Here is a 22,552-nt window from a genome sequence, read left to right on the forward strand (position 1 = left end):
GGATCAAATTCTCGTGCATAAGTAAAGTGGGAAAAGAAGAGGCGAAAATAGAGAAAAGACGGGGTAAAGCCGAGGTTATCGCGTCTCGCGGGGTCGTCGCGAGAAGTTTCCTCGTTCCCTGTCTAGGATCGAGGACGGTGGTTTCGTTCGAACGCAGTTTTGTAGCGCGCGGCGCGACAACGTCGGCTGGCGTTTTGCCACGGAACCAGCTTCCCCCGGTTACCGATTTCTGTCACGTTTCCGTGCATCTCCGTTGCCAGCTTCTTCCAAATTAAAAGTTCTTCTTCCATCCCCGGACGACGAACGCACCAAATAAATGGAAAACCCCGAGCAAAGAAGCTGGCACGGCCAACCGACAGGTGGATAGATTCATTAGCCCGGAACAATATCCCTCGGGAATACCAAGCGATCGTTTCAAATTAATTTTTATTTTTAACCCCGCAACAGTTGAGTAGAGTTCATAGTAAACTCTTGTTCGCTATAATTTAGCTATTTTACGATCGAGCGTAGTTGGTTCGTTACAAAATAGCTTGAATATTGTAAAGTATGGCGAGTGATGATAATGTTAGCAACGATACGAATCGGAATAATTCCGACGTCTCGACGTCGGGACGTCCGGTTGCATTATCCCCGGGAACATCCTTGGAGGAAGCCCGCGTCGATGCGTCGCGAAGCGAAAAGAGTTTGACGGACGTTTCGCGGCGGTCGGTTTTATCAGTTCCCGCGGAAGTTCCAATAGGGAGATCGAAAAGCTCGATCAACCGTAGAACGTCGAACGAGCGTTGCGTATTCCAGACTCCTCGCGCGAATTTCACCGGCGGGAACCGTCGGGAATACGTCGAACCTCGTTACCCCACGGTTCGACGATTTTTCATCGACGCGATCCCGGCCTCGACCCTCGCGTTTTTTCTCCGGCGATTTCGCAAATCACGTCGAAAGGGTCGTTGGACGCTGGCTATCGCCGGGGCAGATCCCCCTCGAAGGATCGCAAAAACCCAACTGCAATTTTTAATCGACATTCAAACTGCGACGGAGGTAGAAAAATTGTTGGCGATCTCGACGATAAACTTGTAGACTCCCCGGGTCCATTTTGACCCAAATTATCTTCAGACCTCTGAAATAAATACTTTCCATGGATTTGAATCTGCTGAAGAAGGGGTGAAAGTCTCGTAGCTCGCGATCGTTGATAAAGTTTGTCGAAACGTCTCGCGAAGGAAGTAAACGGGAGACTCTCCTGGTGCGATACAAAGGTCTGCACCCTGTGAAAGTAAAATTTCGTGGATCGGATCGATGGGTGTTGGAGAAGACGGTTTCGACGGCAGAAGCAATTTGATGGCCGGGTAACGCGGTAAACGGCGAAGGTTCGAACGAGAACGGTGTAACGAGCCCTTCCGGGGGCGAAGAGGCACTCGGGGTTGTCGCGGTGGAAAGGGCGGGCACGTAAAAAGCGCATCGTACCGAACCGCGCTCCGGCACTTATTATTTGCTAAGCAGAAAAGGAGAAGAGCAACGAAAACTGTGCTCTCCCGGCTGTTTCCCGCGCGGCGAGAAACCGGAGGGAGGCAAAAGGGGACGAAGAGGAAGCGAGAGGGGGTGTTTCTCCGTTAATCCGAGGTCGGAGTCGGGCTTCTCGTGCATAGATGAGCGCGATCCCGTCGACGTTTTCATGGTTCTCTTCGGCCTTATACGGGTGCATTTTCCCTGTTCGTTCAATTTTCTCACTCGTCTTTCGCTCCGTGTACGGCTATTTTCATCTTCTCCACGTTCGTTTCCCCCCTCTCCCTCCTCCGTGGCGTTTCTCTCTTCCTATCGACGGTTTCATGCGGATTTATCGTCGTCCTTCTGTTCGAAGAATCGACGTATCGATCGCGAAAAGCTCACCGAATCGTGCATCCGGCCGCGCACTAATAAGCGTGTACCGCCGGTAAAACGCGCGACGGATAAAACGAGAAACGGGAGACGAGAAGAGAGCCGTGCAGAACCGGTGAATCGACGACTACCATAATGACGGGGATGACAATGACGATGACATCGTCGTAGAAACTTTATTAATCCGTTGGCTGCGAATCCATCAGCGTTTTTTTCGCGATCGACGACGCGGGATATCCGATTGATCGCCGTCCGCGAGCCCCCCCTCGACCGGGTCAACCGGGTCGCGTATTAACCTCTTAACGCTTGGATATTTTTTTAATCCGTCGTTCGGAGCGCGGAAATTTTTTCCCTCCTTTGCATTTCGCAAAAAGAACTTTCGTTCGAGCACTTTTGCCGGAATTCAGAGGACTAAATAGGAATTTAATTTTTCTAACGACTTTTTCAAAGTGTGTCGTCCAGTAGACAATACGCAGACCGCGAAGGGTTGAAATGGACAAAGAATGCTATAAGTATTTCTTTTGTTCGGAGCGAGAACCATCGTTACGGGCACAAAGACGCAAACGCGATGGCCAGTCGATCTGCTGACACAATGGACTGCTTCGCCGGGTCCAAAGTTGGCTGACATTTTTCCTGCGCCGTTTCCAAAACCTGGAAGCTTCAGCCTTTTCGATTCGCGATGAATTAGTGTCCTCGTAAGATCCAAGTCGCGTTTAAATGAAAATCCCAGTTTCGTTAGACTCGGATTATAACCCGATCGCGCGGGGACGTGGAAGGAAAAATGTCTGTGAAATGTCAGGTTGTAATTATGGGGGTCTGAAAAGGCGTGGGTAGCGGCGTATGACGGTAACGTCGACAGGTGTTTGGCGTCTTAGGAATCAACCCTTGGCGCGAACACCTGAAACGAAGGAAAAGCCGTTCGCGCGACGATAATCGATTGAACGCGGCCATTAAACGCGCTCGGTCGATTGTCCCGTCGATCGTGGATCGAGGCAGCGACGAACATCAGCCGGTGCGTTTTTAATTGGCAGAGGGAGAGCCTCGATATCAATCGTTTCCGCGTAAAACCAGCGCGATCGCTATTTGTCCTTTTCGCTCTCCCCCTTTAATTCCGCGCCGGTTTCGAGTCGAACGCCACCGCGACGAAACGAGCGGTTATTCGACGGCCGAGACGAACGCGCGGATAGAAAGGGAGAATGAAAACACGCCGCGGTATCTCCGCGTGTTCGCCGAGAGTTTTTCAGATCCTCCAGGAGAGAGTTTCCTCCGCGTTCTTCGTTACGCCATTGAGAATTGAAAACGTTGCTCGTCGGAACAAATATCGCGACGAACAGCCCCCGCTTAAAGGGGGTATCCCATTACGAAGGCAATTATCTAGCCAATTATCGGAACCTCTTCCAAACGAACACTGAACGAGGAATATAACGCTAGAATTTTTTTAGTTTTAATCGGAGACTATAAGGGTGGTTTGGTTACGGCGATGATCCACTAAATGAAATCGTATTTTTAATTTTTTCTCGTTAGTGGCTCGACCTAATTGCGTGGGACATATATCACGGTAAAAGCGTGAACTTTGTCAGGGTATATATTCGATGGTGATTGTACACATTAATTAATTTCGTTGATAAGAGCGTACATGCCCTAAATAAATGATACTTTTACTAATGATTGTATACATTGGTTATTTACATTCAGTAAAAGTGTACATTGGCTCGTTCCGCCCTTTGCATTCCGCTCCCTCGGAGTGCATAATTCGCATCGTTGCGATGTAACGTCAGCTACGCGCCGCTGAAATATTTATAAAATAGTTGTAAATATACAGCCTTCAAAGGGAAGCGTACTATTATACGTAAATAGTAACTTGTACAGGTTGTATGGATCTGAAACCTTCATTCGGGGCACAGACCTCTGCCATTTCAGCTCTGCCATAATCACGCGGTATTGTTCATCTTGGCCTTTGAATCGAATATAGTATAGCAGCGTCTCTCAAACTGAGGATCTCCTCTGAAGATGGTCGGAAACACACGGATGATTCTATTCTAAAATTGATAATTAAACTTTGATATCGTTTGCAAACTCCTCCAAATCGTTATAGCCAAGCGAATTTTTGAGTTTCTCATATCAATCGTCACCTAAATATCAAACAAAAGACTCCATCAAAATACTAGTAAAAGGACATAGATTTTAATACCAAAGCTACGATATTTTCCAAGCAAAAGTTGTCAAAAAATTGCAATAGAAGTTTCTTTATCGAATCATCGATGCATTTTCGTTTCGAGAGGTTTTCTCGCTCAACGATCGATCGGTTTAGTTTTTTTTATTCCGAATTCGCGTGGCACGGATCGGTTCTAAATCGGTGGAAGTTCGTAAAGAAGTAACCTCGTCGCGAGAATGGAGCGTCGATCGTCTGGTTCGAGCGTCAGGTTCGAAGCAAAGCGGAGCCGGAGTTTGCATAGGACGACGGTCGTTAAGATGGGTAAACTTGAAAGCCCGCGCAAATCGAGTCGAGTCTCTTTTTCCTTTCCCGAAATTTCCACGCGTTGCGATATCGCGAGGCGTACGCTCGCAGGGCTCCCTCGGGTGAAAACGACGACCGTGTTTGTACGCGCGATTTCCAAATACGTTTACGGAGCTGCGTTGGACAAACAGGAGCGTCGTCGGGCTCTGAGCGCCACGACGGCGCGAAATCTCCACCGTTCGCGTTTTCCGCGCCCAAACCGTGCAAACAGCGTTTCCGTGAGATAATTCCGACTTCGACGACGAATAGTTTCCCTCGAATCGAAAACGCTTCTTCCACTGTATTTTTAAAACAATACCGTTAATCCATTTTCATCCGCGATGGTCGAGCTTTGCATCGAGACACTTTTTATTGCAGAGACAACATCGCAGGGGTTTAAGAATATTTTCCAAAATCAAATAGCCCGTGCAAAATATTACCGCAGAGTCGCAGGGTAATTTCGTTCGGAATTTTTCAGATAAATTCATTAGATCGTTTCGCACGCAAAAATCGATTGCGTTTCATAGTTTCGCGAGATGTCGACGACACGCGAGAGTCGGTACAATTGGCATTCCTGGTGGAAAGGGTTAATTTGCGTGACGATAAGTTATAAAAGGAAGCGAGAAAAGTTGGTCGTGCGGCGTTTCCGATCCAATCATCGACGACGCTGGTTGGCTCGCGCTCGAAATCGGCTGCAATTATTTCCGCGTAGCCTAATTAAAGGCGAGGGGGGAACGAGCAACGTCGCGTTCTCGAGTCGATCCTAATTGCCGCGTTATCGTGCGCGTCAACCTCGATTCCCGTGGTCTAATGAACCGGGACATATTCGAAACGGCCTTCCGCCCCTCGAACCGCGACTCGCCGTGTCTGCATGCGCATTCATCCGCGAGAATTTCAATTATTCGATCGAAGGACCACCCCATCTCGTCGTGGACAGCAAGGATCGTGTTCCGCGACGATCGAACCTCGAACGCGTCGAGTTCCGATCGTGTCCGCCGTTCCTGTCGATCGAGGGCGACTCCTGGCCATCGATACCGAATTATCGAACATCGAACCTAACTCTTTCCTTCAAGATTTAACCCTTTCGGTGCCAAGTCTAGTCAGAAGCGTTTAAAAAGTCTCTTTTCTTCGTTTTCCGCTTTGTATCTCCATAATTTACCGGCTGACAGGTAATAACGGTGCAGGTAACAGGTAATCTTGGTGCGCTTAAGAGCAAATGAATAAATAATCTACAATGATCGAGCAGTAGTATACGTATGCTAGGAGTCTAACGATGGGTTATTGGTCCAGGCTGATAATCTCAGCGAGGGTTTAAAGAGGAAATTTATTTGCTAAACTCAATTACCGGGTGGCTTACGCTCCTTTAATTGCCCTTTTTCGCAATTAGATCGCTTTTCTCTTTATGGCACACGCGAATATGGAAACCGTATGCTAAACGTATGCAGCGAACGCGCAGGATAATGAAGTATTAATGTTATTATGCCAATTTATGAAATATAATCGTACTTGGTTATAACGAATACAGGCGAAATTCTCGATTGCAGTGAATAAAAGGCCATAATGATTTTAATTTCCGCGTGTTCACGTGTAATCGCTGGATTTCATAACGAGCATAGTTCAACGACGTATCGGATGAAGTTTGGGAATTTTGAATAATCTTTAAGACAAACGTCGAGTTCAACATTTATTGAAATTGCGTTTAATAGCTCTTAAGTAATGTAATTAGTACGAACTGCGTACGATGCGTATTTTATCTATCGAGCATACCTATTGATAACAACTATATCCAATTTAATTGGTAACTCTTCAAAGTAATTTTCATAATTAACTGTTTTCGCATCGCTTCACGGCGAAGAGAGCCCGAAGCCTAGGTTTTAAACGTTTAAGTTAATTAAATTATGCTTGCACGTTTTGTTATCAAAATTTGAAGAAGAAAATACGTAATAAAGTTTGTATAGCGGTCGAGTGTCGTTTTACGCTGTGTATTTATTCATTTATCAATAGTATAATAATTTTAATAATATGATATTCTGCAATATTTAATCTACGAGCAACAGATGATATCTTGTTTATCTCCGACGATAATTGGGAGTTCTGTTTCATGTGGGACACCCTGTGTATGGTTGTGAGATTCGAGCTGAAGTAGCATGAAAATGTCATCATTAAGAAACTGAAGGGGAAACTAAGTCCATAGAGACATCCGGTGAAAGAAGAGGCTGAACTAGTTTCCTCCTAAACGGGGGATCTTTTCAAAGTTGTCAAGCGTCAATTTAAAAGTGGTTGCTTAATTTGTTCATGTTTTTACGTCTACGAAAGCACAATGTACCGACTCACGACGGTTTTCAGTGTGTTTCTATATTTATTAATGAATCTTTAACATGTATAAATCTTGTAACACACACGTATCCCAAACATGGAAGCATTCGTTGTACGATCCTCTATATTTAATCTACCGTGACAATACGAGTGGTGCAAATCATATGACACTTATGATACATCAACAACAATGTTGCATCTATGGATCCACAAAATGGCGACTTCCTTCCTCTTTCAGAACACGAGCTAGTATGAGTAAAGGAGTACGCTATTTATTGACCCCCTACGTATCGTTTAGCAACAAAATCTTGGCTCGTCGACGCGTTATGCTTAAAAAATAGCAATTATTTAATGTTAATTTGAGAAGGTACACCACTCAAGAAAGTGAACGAGAAGATCACGAGTTTCAGGATCCCGGAATAATCGCAATGTTGGTTCGTTGAAGGGAATCCTCCATTGACCACTCGGCCGGAATCCATTTGGCGAGTTCCGGACGGTTCCCCGGTATCTTGTAAGCGACGATACACCCCAGCAATGGACGAACCCAATCTTTCTGCAATCTTCTTTACTGTTAAACGTGGCTCTGTGTCAACCAGGCCCTTAAGCGCTTCATTACCAAAGTCTGCCGTCCCCATCTGGGCTCGTACGAGAGACGGGAGTTACCCTTACGGAATTTCGCGATTAAGAAGCGTCGACCTTGGCGGTATAAATAACGATCAAGAGGGAGAGAAGGAACAGAGGGACAGCAAGGGAGGAGATTTATTGGCCTGAGATAATAATATCCCTCGAGGACATCGTAATGTCAGGAAACAATCGAACACGATCCTTATGCTCTAGTAAACATTCCTGAAACACCGTCTATGATGTCTGACTAGTTTGCATTTAGATTATTATTAACTATAAATTGTACAAATTTGAAAAACCGTTCGATTTGCTGCCAATTGCTGTACGATCCTTAACAGGGAATCGCTCGAAAAATGTTGAGTTTCCGATAATATTATGTGTGTGCAAAGAGGGTGTCGCAGTCAAATCGACGAGGGTGTTGCACTGTTCTCGTTAGTCGAAGGGAAGGCGTCCTTAATCGGTGTAACCTCTCGAAAAGAATTACGGCGCGTCGATGAGGAGCCGGTCGAAGGGTTTTCCCCCAGAACAGAGCCGATGTTGAGAGGAAGGAAATCACAGATAGCATTGAGTCTCTGTACAGAGCGACAAGGAGAGAGAGGGAACGATGGTGGACCATAGCGAGCAGCGAGATAAGGTCTGAGCACGATTTTAAATTGCCTGCCATCCGTCTCTGTCCGCGTCTGATCTGACGGCTGTCAGTGGCGTCCCATCGCGATTATCGCGTCACTCCACCGCCGCGAAACGTCCTCGATTCCGTTTCCGTTCCATTCCGGCTCGTTTCCGGAACTGTCCGCGTCCCGTTTCGAGCACGATCCGAAATACGCCCGGAATGTCCCGCGGCGACAAGATCGACGAGATGGACGACCGCTCGTTCCTCTTTCTTTCGTTTTTTACGCTGTCGAGAAAGCCAGCCACGGGACCCTCGTTTATTTGGTATTGTTGGGACCAACGGAGATCGATCCCGAAAGAAATTGCTAGCGGTATCGAGACGTTTCAACCTCCTTAACCTTTAAGTGGATTATTGAAAATTGAATTGTTCGTTATTTTTTAAATGCTTCGAAGGAGAGGTGATTTCCATTTACCAATTTGGTAAAAATCAACGTTAAGTAAAATAATTCGGTTGAGATCGAGAGTCTACTTGAGTAGCACGTTCTGTGCTAGGAAACGAGTAGTATAAAATTAATATAAAAGAAAATGTATCGGTTGTAGTTCAGAGAAAGAGGAACGAATAAATCCGTGCATCCGTCTTTTTCGATTCGAGGTCGTGTTTAGGAGTGCGTCCCCTCGAGCCTGTCGGCGAAATCGCAAATATATTTACACAGAGAGGGGTGTCACCGTGCCGAATTTATGGCTTAATCCCGATTTTTGGCGGATCTTGGCGAGCATTTTGCTCGCTGTAGGCGAGGAACGACGTCGACGGAACGAGGGAGCAGAGAGCGCGAAGAAGAAGTACGTTAAAATTTATGACGGTTATTAATATTTCCGGGAGGATCCGTTCGGCGCGGGAGCAGCCATCGCCATCGCGTGTCTCGATCCATCCCACCTCGTTAACCGCCTCCTCGTGATCGGATACGCGACAACGAGAGAACACTTATCTTCGTCGTGAATTACCAAGTTCGCTCGACTGATAACGCTCCTCCGACACTTGCTCCCCGAAAGTGTTATCCATCATGTTCGCTTTCTATTTCGAAGCAGAAACTCGCTCCATTCTGTCCGTGACGCAGAAAATCTAGAGGGCATTCATCTACGAAAAGGGCAAGCTTCTTTCTAACGAAATTGGTAAATGGAAATTAACTTTCCTTCAAAGCATTCCAAAAATTGCATTGCAATCATTAGTTTAAACTTGCGGAGGGCCACGGCGGTCCTAATAATCCGCTTAAGGGTTAAAGAAGTTTCGTGTTTCTTTCGTTTGAGGGTAATTTTTCGTTGAGAAGCCCATCTCCCTTGATCGACTGGATCCACTATCCCACGGGATGTTCCTCGAGGACTTCCCCGGAAGAGGTTGCTCGCGAAGGGTACGATCGAGACGTTCGCGGGACGGTCGCGCGAGGGTTCGCGCGCGAAGGTGATACGAAGGGGTGGTACGACGAAGGTAAAAAAATGGAGGGGCGTCGGAAGGCGGCACGATGCACAGTTGAAACGTAAACGACACGTTTCCCCGAGCAGCGGTCCCATCTACGACGGTAATTACGATCGTCGTCGACGGTCGACGTCGTCGTCGTCGTCGTCGTCGTCGTCGTCGGCGTCGTTCGGTAGTCGTCGGTGTTCAAAGCCGGGGCACTTCAGACTTCCGTGTTTACGGAACGCGAGCGACAGCTTGACGGCTCCCTTTTTTCTTCCTTGTACGCGATTCCCCCTCCCTGCGCCCCGCTCGACGACTGGCTCACAATCCGCGCTTTGCCGTCAGAAATGCCTGCCTGCCTCCCCCTCCCCCCTCCCTCTCCTCCTCCTCCTCCCTCGTCCCCCACCCGCCTTCTCTTATCCCCTTACCTTTGCCCTCTTTACATTCTCTCACCCTCCTTCACCACCACCTCCAACCCGCCCGTCCTTTTCCTTCGCCGCCTCATCCCTTTTCCCGGTTCCCTTTCCCTTTTTTTTCCTTTTTTTTCCTTTTTCGCTCGTTCTCGCCGCGAACCGCGCGTCGAACGATTTTTTTCAACCGCGCTCGTATCGCGCGAAATAAATCCGTGGCGTCTGATATAGGGGGCCACAGACGCGAACGTGACTGTTCGAAACCCGATAATCGTCGAGTGTTCGGGGTTGTTGCTCGAATGGTTGCGAATCCAGTGTCAGGACGACGAGGGAGAGGAAGAGGCAATAGCGTGGATGAGACGATGAGACGGCTGAAAGAAGAGAAAGAACGGAGGCGGTGCTCCTCAGACTTTGTTCCTAGCGATCGTCGAAATTGTTTTACGAAGTCCTGAGGCCCGATCAGAGGAGATTCCTGATATAGGACGATTCTTCGGCGAGCAGACTCGAAAGGAATGCCACCACCTATAGGCTTGTTCCATTTCTCTGTTACAAATGGAGTCCATCGATGGTATTGACACTCGAATGGTTCAGGACTACGATAAACGAGTACAGGATCGCATTGACCCATAAAATTTCCATTTTATGCTGGGTTTCAGGGAGAAATTGTGCGTGAAATTTGATGCACGCTTTCTGTATGACTGTATGTATTACGTCTACTTTTGAATTTTCCTACAGGCCTCTGCTGACCACGGATTGCCACTCCTGATGACTGCTGCCAGCCTCTGCTGGTCTCTGCTAGCCTCAGTTTGTCTCCATTGGAGTTTGCTGCTCCTTGAGGACCCCTGCTGGGCCTGGTAGCAGTCAGTAGTCAAAAGCATGCAGGCCCGTGGTTCTTATCGTTTCGACCAAACTGTCGTTCGACGAGAGATCAATAGTACAGAGTTGTGTTATCGTCGGTGAATCCGTATGAGGCGGGAACACCGAAATTGCTCGGCGAGAAAAATAAAGGAAGGAAATGGAATAACGGACGGTTCGCCGGCGTCTCGCGGGACGTTCTTCTTTGGGCGACGCGAATCCACGGGTGCCTGGCTCGACGGGGAAAAATGAAAGGGACGAACGGGTGAGGGGGAGGGGGGAGGGAACAACGGAAACCAGCGACGTAAAAAAGATGTACGCGCGAGGGAGGGATATCCGGCGCGGCATCGCGCCGCGATAATTCTTCCGAGAACGGCGCCGCGGCGCGCTACGCGCAGAGTGATTTACAGGTCCGCGGGACACTGTATTTTATCCGGTTCGAACCTCTTCCGGGGCGAGGGATTCTTTCACGAAGCGGCGGTTCCGCGCGGCGCGCTTTCAGATCCACGCGAAAAGAAACGAGCAACGTCCGCGGGAGAAGAATGGAACGGGGGCGGTACGATTCGAGGAACGGGCGTTGCAAAACACGGCAGAACTACATTTATCGCGACCAACCTTTCGCCAGTGCTCGATTTAGTGAACTGTTGGACTTCAGTTACGCGAACGTCTACGAAAATCCGAACAACGTACATTTATGCTCCGATAGAGCGGTTCGTCGATGATCGTCAGGGATATCGACGCCCTCCGTTGATTAAATATAGACGATAAATTGGGTAAAAGACTGCTGTTGCACTTATAATTGCACTTACTGTTGGGTATTTTGAATAAATCGGTGTAGGATGGCAGTAGGTGAATCATTCATCCTAGTTGAGACCAGGAAATAATTTACAGTCCCACTAACTGTGATAAATAATTAATAAGGAAACGCGAGGGACGAACGGTGGTCTGCTTTCGTTCGTTGTTCGAAATTTGTATCCGGGAATGAATTTAGCCCGTCTCTGAACGAGCAACGTACAAGAAGAAACGACGATAAATGGCCAAGGACGCGGAGGACGTGCCCCTAACGAGGGATTGCTGGGCTTTCATAGGGCGGCACCTGCTGTCATCTTTCAGATGCCACTTAATCGCGTTTACGCAGGACGTGCCCTCCGCGAACGTTCGAGGAATACTCAAGGCGATGAACTCGTCGCTAAGGAAAAACGTTACGCAGACTAGCGATTACCTAGAACTGTTGGATCTTTGCGTTAAGGAAAAACGTCACAAAGGCCAACGCAAGGGAAGGAACTTTGTTTTATTCCCTCAAGGGGAAATTAATTTCGAGCTATTCACGTACTCGTGAATTAATTAATTTCCTGCAGGGATATCAGATCTCACGATTACCACGTAAATCTTGGTTTTTCTTCGCTGAACAAATTAGAGGGTAGAGGGTAAACATTTTCAAACGTTCCACCGATGCGTAACTTTCTGTCGCCAAGATAAAATTTGTCAAAATTTCGTATTAAAAACTACCAGTAGTTGATTCTCGCACGAATGCCCACCCTTAAAAACTAAATCACGTTATGCGTCCGTCTACCGTCAAAGCATTCTTCAAAGGGACCGTCTGACGAAACGGTGTGAATATCTTTGATCCTTCGTCTGACGTTTCCTAGTCCTTTCATACGCTTTCGGTTTGTTTTATATTTTTATTTTGCCCAACAACTTTGAGGTTAGGTTTGAAAACACCCCCCGCCTTCGCGTAATTATGCAATTGACTCCGGCCACTACGTGTACACCTTTCAGTTTGCGCGATAAAAATGTAATAATAATAATGATCCTTACGCGGAAAAATCTAGCTAAAAGTGTCCCGATGGAATTTTCTCCTTCGTAATTATTTATTATTATATGCAGACGCGATTTAATTCTATTTCTATCTAGAGAATGTTTTAAGAATCGATCGATCGACTCGTAAAATGGACGCATCTGCTTGAATATCGATTTCTCGCGGGCAAAGTTCGTTGTTTACCGATAAGACGAGTAAGATCGATCGACGCGGCTCGTTTAAAATTACTGGCAGCTAGGAAATACGCGGTCGCCCGGTAACGACTCGTCGAAACGCGCAGACCGATCGCTTCTTCGACGCGGAATAAATAGGGGACTCGAGTGTTCTCCGTAAAACGGTCGGAAGCATCCTTCGACCGCGACTAATGGAACGAAAAGACGAGCGAGCGAACAGGCAAATGAATGGAACCGAACTATCGATCGAAAAATTACGAAGACCGCCGCCCCCCGGCCTCCGTCGAAACGTTTTTCTTCTCGCTCGTCGAGAGAGTCGGGCTCGTCCGCTTTCTTCCCCCGAATCGCTCCTTCTTCCTTTCTTTTTTTTCGTCCCTTTTTATTTTTTCCTCCTTTTTGCTTCCTCCTTCGCTTTTCTCTGGCAATTATTCGCCGATTAGGAACGCGCACGACGGTGGCTGCCAGGTGAAAGGGAACGAGCGATCGATTCGTTCGGTGATCCGTCGGACTCGCCCCCGCAATCGTCGCGGCGAACCGCGAAACGCCGTTGGAAACCAGAATCTCTCGCGGATCGAGAGACGAGACACTTGCCTTTCACCGTATTTTCGCGACTACGTATTCTCTGATCGAATACATTGGATGTATACGGTTGCAAAGTGGGCAGCCATCGCTGTCACGTTCGCGTGACGTTGGCCTGTTGCGACTGTTGTGTGGTGACAGTTCCCGCGCTCGCCAGCAGAGGACTTCGCTCAACTTTCACTTTTCTCACAAGCGTTCGAGCGGCCCCCTATACCTGCTAGAGCACAACTGTGGATGGATTATAATCAGAAGAATAGGAAGATTTTACAAATGCCTGTGGAACAATATTAAACGCCTCCAGTTCTCACGCAACGATCAGAACGAACGAATCAATCGAAAGTTGAGAAACGAATAGTCTAGAATCGTAGGAAATTTGTGGTCGGAGAACTCCATCTCGTAAACTACGAAACACGGGGTGGTTTCGCGAACAGGGCGAGAGGGAGGAAGCTCTGCGGAGATCGAGAGACGCGGTCGACGAAACAGCTGGTAGTTGCACGCGTGTCTGCCCGCGGAGGAAACTGTTTGAAAGGGTTTAAAGGCTAGAACCTTTGAAAGGATTGAAAGGGCGGCGTGCAGAAGGAGAAAAGGAAGGAAAAAGGGGTGGGGGGTTTCGGTGCGTGTCACAGTTTACGGGAGCGTCGTCGATAGAGGAGGGCGCGAGAGCCACCGTCTCGTTAATTTTCGCGGAGAAAGCCAGGGTATTGCGGGGGCGTTCGTTAGCCGACCGACGCGAATAATGCGGATTCCTATAAACTCGTCACGCGCCGCGGGCGGTATCGATGGAAGAATGTCCTTTAATTACTGCTCGACGTACGCGACGAATGCCGTGGCGTTAGCTGCCAGGTTTTGTGCTGCGTCTACGTCGATCGAGAGCCGCGTTTCTTTTTTTATTTTAGACGATATCGCGCGAAAGTCGAGCGTATTCATGCTACTCCAGGGGACAAGTTTCCCCCGTGGCGTGGTTTCGAGAGATCCTGGCCTTCCCGATCCTCGTGGCTGCTGTCCGCTCGAGGGTTTTGCTCGCGCGCGAGCCTCGTATTGGGAATAAGGGCTCTTCTCGCCTTGCGGAAGGACCTTCGTGCTGCGAGTGGCCTCGCGAACTCGTCTCGTCCGTGTGAAAGGAGCTCCCGTTTAGAATCGCGTAACTTTTCCAATTAAATCTTCATATTTTCAAGTTTCCTTACGAAAACCATCGATCAATTTTAATGCGGACTTCGTGGGAAGTGGAAACGCCCTCGATTCTTAATAGATAACATCTATAAATTATACATTTATTACTCGTGTCTTTTACAAAGTATTAGTTGAGGTAGCTCAAGACTATATAACGCAACAGAGTCGATCGTCGGTCGCTTCTTCCGATAGAAAATCCTATAATTATGAAAACGGGTTGCCTGCAGCGGTTTGCGATCGATCAATCATCAACCGCGGCCTCTCGATGAATAAACCTCTAAAGTCTTGATTATCCACCGCGATACGATTGCGCGCAAACGTTATAATCCCACGGCAATTACCGTCTAATCACAGTGCAATCATAATCGTAAATCTTGGAAGCGTGCAAACTGTCCAACTAACCTGTTTTGCTACACGATTGAATCGTTAACATCGCGAAGCGAACTACGAACTTTCGCGTGATTTTCGTCGACCTTGCTCGATTTCTGGGAGGGACGGGGGGATCGTGAAAACCCGGGAGACGAGTTTTCGACGAAGAAAGAGCAACGACTCATCGGAGGAACCCGCGAAAAACCGGAAACGAGAGAAGTGGGCCCCGTCTGAGCCACGTTTTGTGCACTTGATGTCGTAAATAGCGTAACGACCCTCGTTTTGAATCGCGTGGAAAAACGACCACGTCGACGAGTATTGTCTGTAATTCCGTTAATGGATCGTAACAGCGAAATTTTGTCCTAGAATCGTCAAAGGGCTCCCAGCAGCGCGCCGTCTCGCATTCAAATGTCACTCGAGGGCCGCTTCTCCCGACGTTTCTCTTTGCGTTCTCGTCAATTGACCCGGCGTCTATTAATACTTGCGCCGCATAGAAACGACTCGGTTTTCCGCGATCTTCCAATTACTCCATCGGTTCCGTGGTTTTCGCGAACGTCCGCCTCTGTTTGCTCGATCGTTCCGCTACCAAGGCTTTCTTCGCACGTCGTTGGTCAAAATCGACGAGCGTACGTCTCGAGAGATTTAACTGGAACGCGAAAGAGGAACGTTGTCTTGCTAACAAACATTTGGAATGCTTCGACGAACGATTCCACGGTACGAGAACTCTGTATAGAATCGCGGGGGATGCAAAGGGAGTTGGGAACCCAGAGTTCGATTCCATCGACGCGTTAGTAAATATCGTGTATTTGTTTGTTTCATCGAGGAACCCTCTTGGTACCGACATAGGACGAGTGGTGAAACTTTTTTACACGCAGGAGAAACGTTTGCACGTTTTATCGTCGAAGAAAGTTAAAGTTAAGATGAAAGCAAAGACGTCTTGACTCCATTTTCTACTCTCCAGAATCAATTTCGAAAATTATTAACTTAGGTGCTTGGATTGCTTGCATTGTAACCTGATTTCACGATAAAATATTTCGAATAGGCCTGCTATTCGATATTACCTGGTCAACGCGTCCGACCATCGGTTGATATTTCTACTTGTGTTCAGGTTTGCGGACATCCATGGCGTCTAATTGATTTAAATTCGATTAAAAATGCTAACAATAGTAATGATAAGATGGAAAACAAGTATGTTGAGACGATTAAATTTGATTCAATGCGATTTCAGTGATACGTCCGACCATTCCTCGTTATTTCTACTTGCGCTCGAGTTTGCAGCTCGCGCGATGCTCTGTTATAGTATTACACGTTTGATTCTAACTAGATAAAGGATGCTGAGGTCAACGAGAAACAGGTATTACTATATACAATGTTCTATAACGCCAACACAAGTAGAATCGACTAGCAATGGTCAGACATATCTGCCAAGTAAAGCATGTAATTTTCAAAGTCGATTTTCTCGGGAACGAAGTCTCATACTGTACAAAGAAAAACCATTAAAGCGTTGCATTTTATATTTTAATCGAACTATGCGTTTACCGATATCGTCTAAATTACTAAACAAAACACAGTCCAATGTCTGATCAGCGCCATTACCATCTCGACGACAGAGATCGATATTTGTGACACTAAAAGGGATGTTACTTTAATTGCTTGTGTCTTTAAAATGATCTGTCACACCTGCTATTTTACACGTAGTAACAGGGATCCGTAATCTGCCATCCTGTAAAAGTAGGTTAAAGTCGGAGGGGGACACGTTGAGTGCTACCCTTGTTAGAAGGGAGTGAATTAAGTGGCGAGGATAGCGACGCGACAATTGAGCCGTTAATTGTGGAAGTGGTGTAAATCCATCCGTCTTTGTTTCGGAATATAAACGGTTTGCAATCGATTCGAAAACGTTGCCGAGCGCTAATTGGTTCGTTGCATACTTTTCACGATCGACGATGTTTCAATTTATCAGACGTTTACACAATACGAACCGTTAGCGACCAGAAATGGTCTTCAATTAAAATATTATACCTTTTTACTTCCTATAGTCAACTCTGACGCTTTGTATACCCAATTTACACAATATTTAATATCATTTCATCGACACTGAAACTCCATCTTTTTAAGTTTTCGACTCTAAAACAAGTTTCTGACCCCACAACCGTACAAATTGTGACCCGTTGTTGACGTTACGTTTCCCCAGACATTTACAAAAGTGAAATCTCAGAAAAATAATCGCTTCCATATCCTCTTGCGACGTTTTCCAGGTGAACGGGCAAGACGTATCGAACTCCAGCCACGAAGATGCGGTGCGTTGCTTTCAGTCGGCCCAGGAGCCGATCATCGTGGAGGTCCTTCGACGACAACCGATGCACGGACGAGCTGTCTGGAAGGATCAGCCCCAGGAGAAGAACGAAATCGAGGACAGAACGATCGAGGTGACCAAGAAGGAGCTTCCGATGGTCGCGTGTCCTACCCTGGTGTCGACGGCGGTGCAAACCGACTGGGCAGGCCTTCTCGAGGAAGAGGAACTGATACCAGTGCCACTTGGCGTGGACGAGCAGACGAACGACAGTTTCGAAGACTTCCTCGCCCACGACATCGACTTCGAGGTATTTGTTAACGACACAGTTAACTAAATGGAACTTTATTTATAGCGAACAAACCTCTCAGAACAAATTATCACGTCACTAGTTCGCTGACTATAAAGTGGAGATATCTATTGTACAGTTTGACTAAAGTTAAATCACTGTCGATCGAAATATAATTAATATTCATAGACTGTAGAATTATCGCGTGGTTCTTAATCGATGAATCAAGATTTCAGGGGGTGGTTTTTCGTATAATTTGGTAATAAAAAAGAGTGTATCGCGACGTTTCTGGTTCCATGGAGGGGTGGAGTCGATCGTAACAGTGACAGCACGATTTTTACAGGAAGTGACGCTCCGGAAAGCGAGAAGCGCCGAAAAACTGGGGCTCACGGTCTGCTACAGCTCGGGTTCCGGCAGCGAGGACGCCGACACGGAAGTTTATATCTCGGAAATAGTTCCTGAAAGTCTTGCAGCACGCGACGGCCGTCTGCGGGAAGGCGACCAAATCTTGAGGGTAAGCCACCGCGAGTTATTACCTCGACGAAATTTAGGTACGAAGCGGCTAAACGAACACTAAATATGGATCGTACGACTGGAAGAGTGCTAAATATGGAACGCACCCCTACGAGGATAATAAATACGAAACGCTAACAGGACTTCTAAAAGGACGACGGAAAACCTCTGAGAAAAATTGCTCTTGTCCCCTTTGACGGATAAATATTATTTTAAAATACTCCGATCGCGTTTTGATTATTAACCGCTCGTCGTAAAAATAAATTAAACGATGTACGTGGGAAGGTTAAAAAATTACTGCTGTACTTGACGTTTTAAGTCGTTCGAGGCGGCGTATGTCGCTGGTCCCCGGCGCAAAGCGTAAGGAATTCGTAAGTAGTAGGCGTCGTCGTCATCGTCGTCGACAACGAATCGAACTGGTTGATTCGATTACGCGAGAGGACTAGGCCCCGTTAGACGAGAGAGCTCGTCGCGTTTTCTCCTCCCGATTTCCTTCCGACCTGCTACCCTTCTAATCTCGTTAGGCGGATTGTAATTACGGACAAAGTGGTCGACTTAAGGGAAATCGGATGGAAAAACGAGCCGCGGCTACGTCCCCGGGATTTCTTCCCTCGATCCGTCTGCCCGGGGATATCTTTGGAGTCATCGTCTTTCGACTGGTCGCGAGACACCGCGTTTATTCGTTTCAGGTGAACGGAAGGGACGTGGCGAACAAAGAGCAGACCGAGAACCTGTTCGCCGAGACGAAGAGCGCGGTGACCATCCTCGTCAGCCGGTGTCTCTATCAGGTAAACTCTTAAACTCGAAACACCCTTGTCTCGCTACTATCTGCAATGAAACCTTGTCTAAACTCTGTTTCAGGACGACGAGTTCGACGACAGGCGAACGTACCATCAGGTGGGTAGTATAAATATTAATTTCTCCAAAATCGAATCGATAAAACTTCCAAGACTTCCGAAAATAATAAATCGAATCGCCCCAAACTCTATCAATCTTCTTCCCCCTCGAGCCATCGATCCTCGCGACCCCGTTTGACCGTCGCCTTTCTTTCCCTCGTTCAGGAGTCGCCGTCACTGTCGCCGGAACACCTACCCTCGTACCAGAACAGTTTGATCGAGCAGCTGATACGACAGCAACAGCAGCAGACGGAGGAACGAACCAAAGAAACGGAAGAGAACACGTCCACGTTGAAAGCACCGCCGCCGGTGCCGTCGCACACTTCCCAGCAACAGCAGCAGCAACCATCCGCGAACGTGTTCTGCACGACGACGTCGTCGTCGACGTGCTCGTCCCAGACCTCGCAGAAGTCCGGGAGGAACGCGTCATCGCCGGCGCATCACACGGAGGACCGCAAGCAGTGGATGCAGGATGCGCTCAAAGACTGCTCGAAGAAGATGGACGGCCTGTGCGTACGTGGCCAGCAGACAGCCACCGTAAAGCTCACAGAGGCGTACTCGAGCCACGTGTGGAGCGAGACGGAGCACATCTACGAGACCATACCGGAATCGGACAGCGAGCCCATCTACTCGTCCCCATACGAGCATCAACACTGGACCAACCACGGTACGACCACCACGACCACCACCACGTCCACGATGACGAACACGCAGCATTCGGTGAACCAGGTGAATCAGACTACGACCAGGTGGCATTCCTCGTCCAAGAGCAACAGCTCGGGCGAAGAAAAGGACAGTTCGAGCGCGTACAACACCGGCGAGTCGTGCAACAGCAATCCCCTGACGTTGGAGCTCCATCAGAGCGGGAAGGATCATCACAGGAGCACCCTGGTCCTCTGCCCGCCAAAGACCCCCACCACGGTCCAGCAACAGAGACTCAGCTGCACCTGTCCCGCGTCCGGGAACAAACAGACCACCAGGAGCCAAACGAGCAGAAGAGGAGGCTCGAGCTCCCACCATCACAAGGACCGCGACGCAACGAACGCCACCACCGCCGTTCTTCCAGCCGACACCATGTACACGAACATGGCCAACCTTCAGCAAACGATGCTGCTGCAGCAACAGCTGTTCAAGCAGGCGCTCAACCGTAGGAACCTGACCACCTCGACCACCGCCACCATCGCGGCGGCCAGCCCCAGAGAGACCACCGCCGGCACCGCGAAAAAGTCGAAATCCCACGGGAACTTTCAGGCCCCGAATCTAACGCGGTACCAGTTCGTTGGTAGCCAACAAGTCTGCACCTCCACCGCCTGGGTGCCGCCCGAGGACAAAGCTAACGACGTGCAGATGGAGTGGAAAGTCAAGAGGAGGGCGGACGGGACCAGGTACATCGCGAGGAGGCCGGTCAGAAATCGTATACTGAGGAACAGGGCCATCAAGATATCCGAGGAACGAGCTGGACACAGCACCGAGGACGACACCATGTCGGAAATAAAAGTAGTTACTGGTTCTAACTATTTTGGAACGATTGTTGATCCGGGACACGATTAATCGTTAAGTGGATGGCAAGTTTAAACTAATAATTGTATAAATAATAAATTTATGTGATCCTCCATTAGTTTGGAGGAAATTTAATTTGGTAAAAATTAACATTAAGTAAAATAATTTAGTTGAGATTGATAGTCCACTTAAGGGTTAAGGAAGTGGTATATGAAATTTGATCACCCTTGTCTCGTCTTGAGTTTTATTAACTGTACAATAATGACTATTGTTGCGTTCCAGATTGGCAGGTACTGGACCAAGGAAGAGCGCAAGAGGCAGTTGGAGCGAGCACGGGAGCGGAAACAGAGGCAGCAAGAGCTGATGTTGCAGCAACAGCAACAGCAACAGCTCCAACTGCAACAGACCAACGATTTGCTTGCGTGTGATTACGCGGACGAGAAGACAACGAAGAAACCGTTGAACATCGTGGAGCTGAGCCACAAGAAAATGGCCCGCAAGAAGAACACGTTGGACGATTTCACTACCGTCCAGGAGATGTTGGTCCATGGAAACAGAGTGGGTGGAGCGGGAGGACCTGGACCCGGAGGGAAACTTATGGGCCTTCTGTCGGTCACAACGGTTTGAGCGCGACTCTGTCGCTAAATAAAATACTATTCCCGCGTTTTCGAAATTCGGATTTCTTCCGCGAGAGCGCTGCTGTCGTACGACTCGCGAAACGATCTCGTCGATAATCAGTCGATCCTTTCCTAACTGTATGCAGGGATGGGCAGATTCAAATGATTTTGAAATTGAATTGCATCCAAAGCATCGAATACAGTATTTAATATTGTATATTGTATTTTGCGATAATCAAACGTCGACGTTCGATTTGTATTTTGTCTTTATTCGTGTTGTCGAGTATCGGGATACTCTAACCTTTATTCGAAGCATCGTTGAATACCGAATAATCTATTTTGTATTTAATATCTGATTAGCAAAGCAATCCTTATATTCAATTCCACTAATAAAATGACAGATATATGGTTGTTTCAGGTCGTATGTATAGGCAGATTAATGAGTTTAAAATAATATAAATTTTTTAGAAATTTTTTAGAGACTTAGATGTAGAAAGTTTTTAAGAACCTAGGTACTGTAGAAATTTATAAATTTATAAAAAATTTATATTATAAAGATCTGTCGCATTAATACCATACACGTACGACTACTACGCTCATTAACACATCGAGTACCAAAATCATTAAAATCTTTCCGTTTACGCCACGCAACACGATACGAGGTACCTGTTAAGGTATTCTGTATTCGACGATGAAGCCGAATACGACAAACGAATACTTCTAAGCATTCGAGTATAAACAAAATATAAATATGTTAAATATTCGTCGTCCGAGTACCTTTGCCCATCCTTCACTGTATGTCTACCAGCCTTACGATTACTGTTTTGATCGGTATGTGTGTAGATGTACGCATAAAATAACCACTCGACAATGCCTCCTATTCATCTTAATTGTTTCAAACGATGTCTTCTACTATTCGGGCTACGAAAACTCGGACCGTATTCGACGATATGTTTCAAGAAGAAACGAAACGAAGTCGTGGAACGTGTGAAACGTCGCTGGACACTCGCCCGAAACGGTTGTAAATATTTATTATATAACGATAAATATACATATGAATGTATGTAGATTATTTTACACGAGCCGAAACATTTTCTGTGGACGAAAAATAGAACGAGTACGTCTATGTAGATATGTACAATAAATGTAACGATGTATAATCTGTGTATAAACGAACGATCATCGGTTTCTCGTTTTGCGCGGGAAAGAATGACTGCCGCTTCTCGACCTACGAAACAATCGATATATGGTAAAACATAACCTTTATTCGATCCTATACTGCCCGAACATATTTTATTTTAATAATAACGAAGTGTTGCATGTACCAAGTAACGAAATGTTTCCGAAATTGTAAATTCTCAACATTATAGAAAGCTGAATATCAGAGTGTTGACGTTATTCGTGATACAGTCGGATAGGGAATGATCCCTCGTGAAAAAGTAAGTCGACGAGTCGAGTATCTTCGGTTTCGAGAAAATTGATTGGGTATGCATGCAATAGAGTTCGACTTGGACATAAGTACAAGTAGAAATAGTGAGTAACGAACAAACGCGCCGGCTAAATAGTACTCGATCTCACGTATATTCGTGTCAAACGCGGATCAACTTCTTCGATCGATTTTCCCGGCAAAAATCGATCGAGTGACTTTGCTGTTAAGCGTTTACGAAATAGCAATTGCAACGAAGAAGGAAAGAGAATAATCAC

The 22,552-nt window shown here is 47.1% G+C and overlaps 1 protein-coding gene across 3 annotated transcripts in view; it reads left to right on the plus strand.

Annotated features, from left to right (window-relative positions):
• The window catches only part of Slip1 (SLo interacting protein 1), a 105,945-nt gene extending 83,713 nt beyond the window's left edge, over window positions 1-22,232 (plus strand). For all 3 annotated transcript variants that reach the window (XM_076763313.1, XM_076763311.1, XM_076763312.1), the window contains 6 exons: window positions 16,999-17,343; window positions 17,666-17,836; window positions 18,525-18,623; window positions 18,697-18,732; window positions 18,897-20,228; window positions 20,514-22,232. In XM_076763313.1, the coding sequence (XP_076619428.1) occupies window positions 17,101-17,343; window positions 17,666-17,836; window positions 18,525-18,623; window positions 18,697-18,732; window positions 18,897-20,228; window positions 20,514-20,858 (2,226 nt within the window). In that variant the 5' untranslated portion in view covers window positions 16,999-17,100 and the 3' untranslated portion in view covers window positions 20,859-22,232. The remainder of the gene's footprint in view (window positions 1-16,998; window positions 17,344-17,665; window positions 17,837-18,524; window positions 18,624-18,696; window positions 18,733-18,896; window positions 20,229-20,513) is intronic.
• Window positions 22,233-22,552: the final 320 nt, after the last annotated feature.

This window comes from Colletes latitarsis, chromosome 4, assembly GCF_051014445.1.
Source record: "Colletes latitarsis isolate SP2378_abdomen chromosome 4, iyColLati1, whole genome shotgun sequence".
NCBI lineage: Eukaryota > Metazoa > Arthropoda > Insecta > Hymenoptera > Colletidae > Colletes > Colletes latitarsis.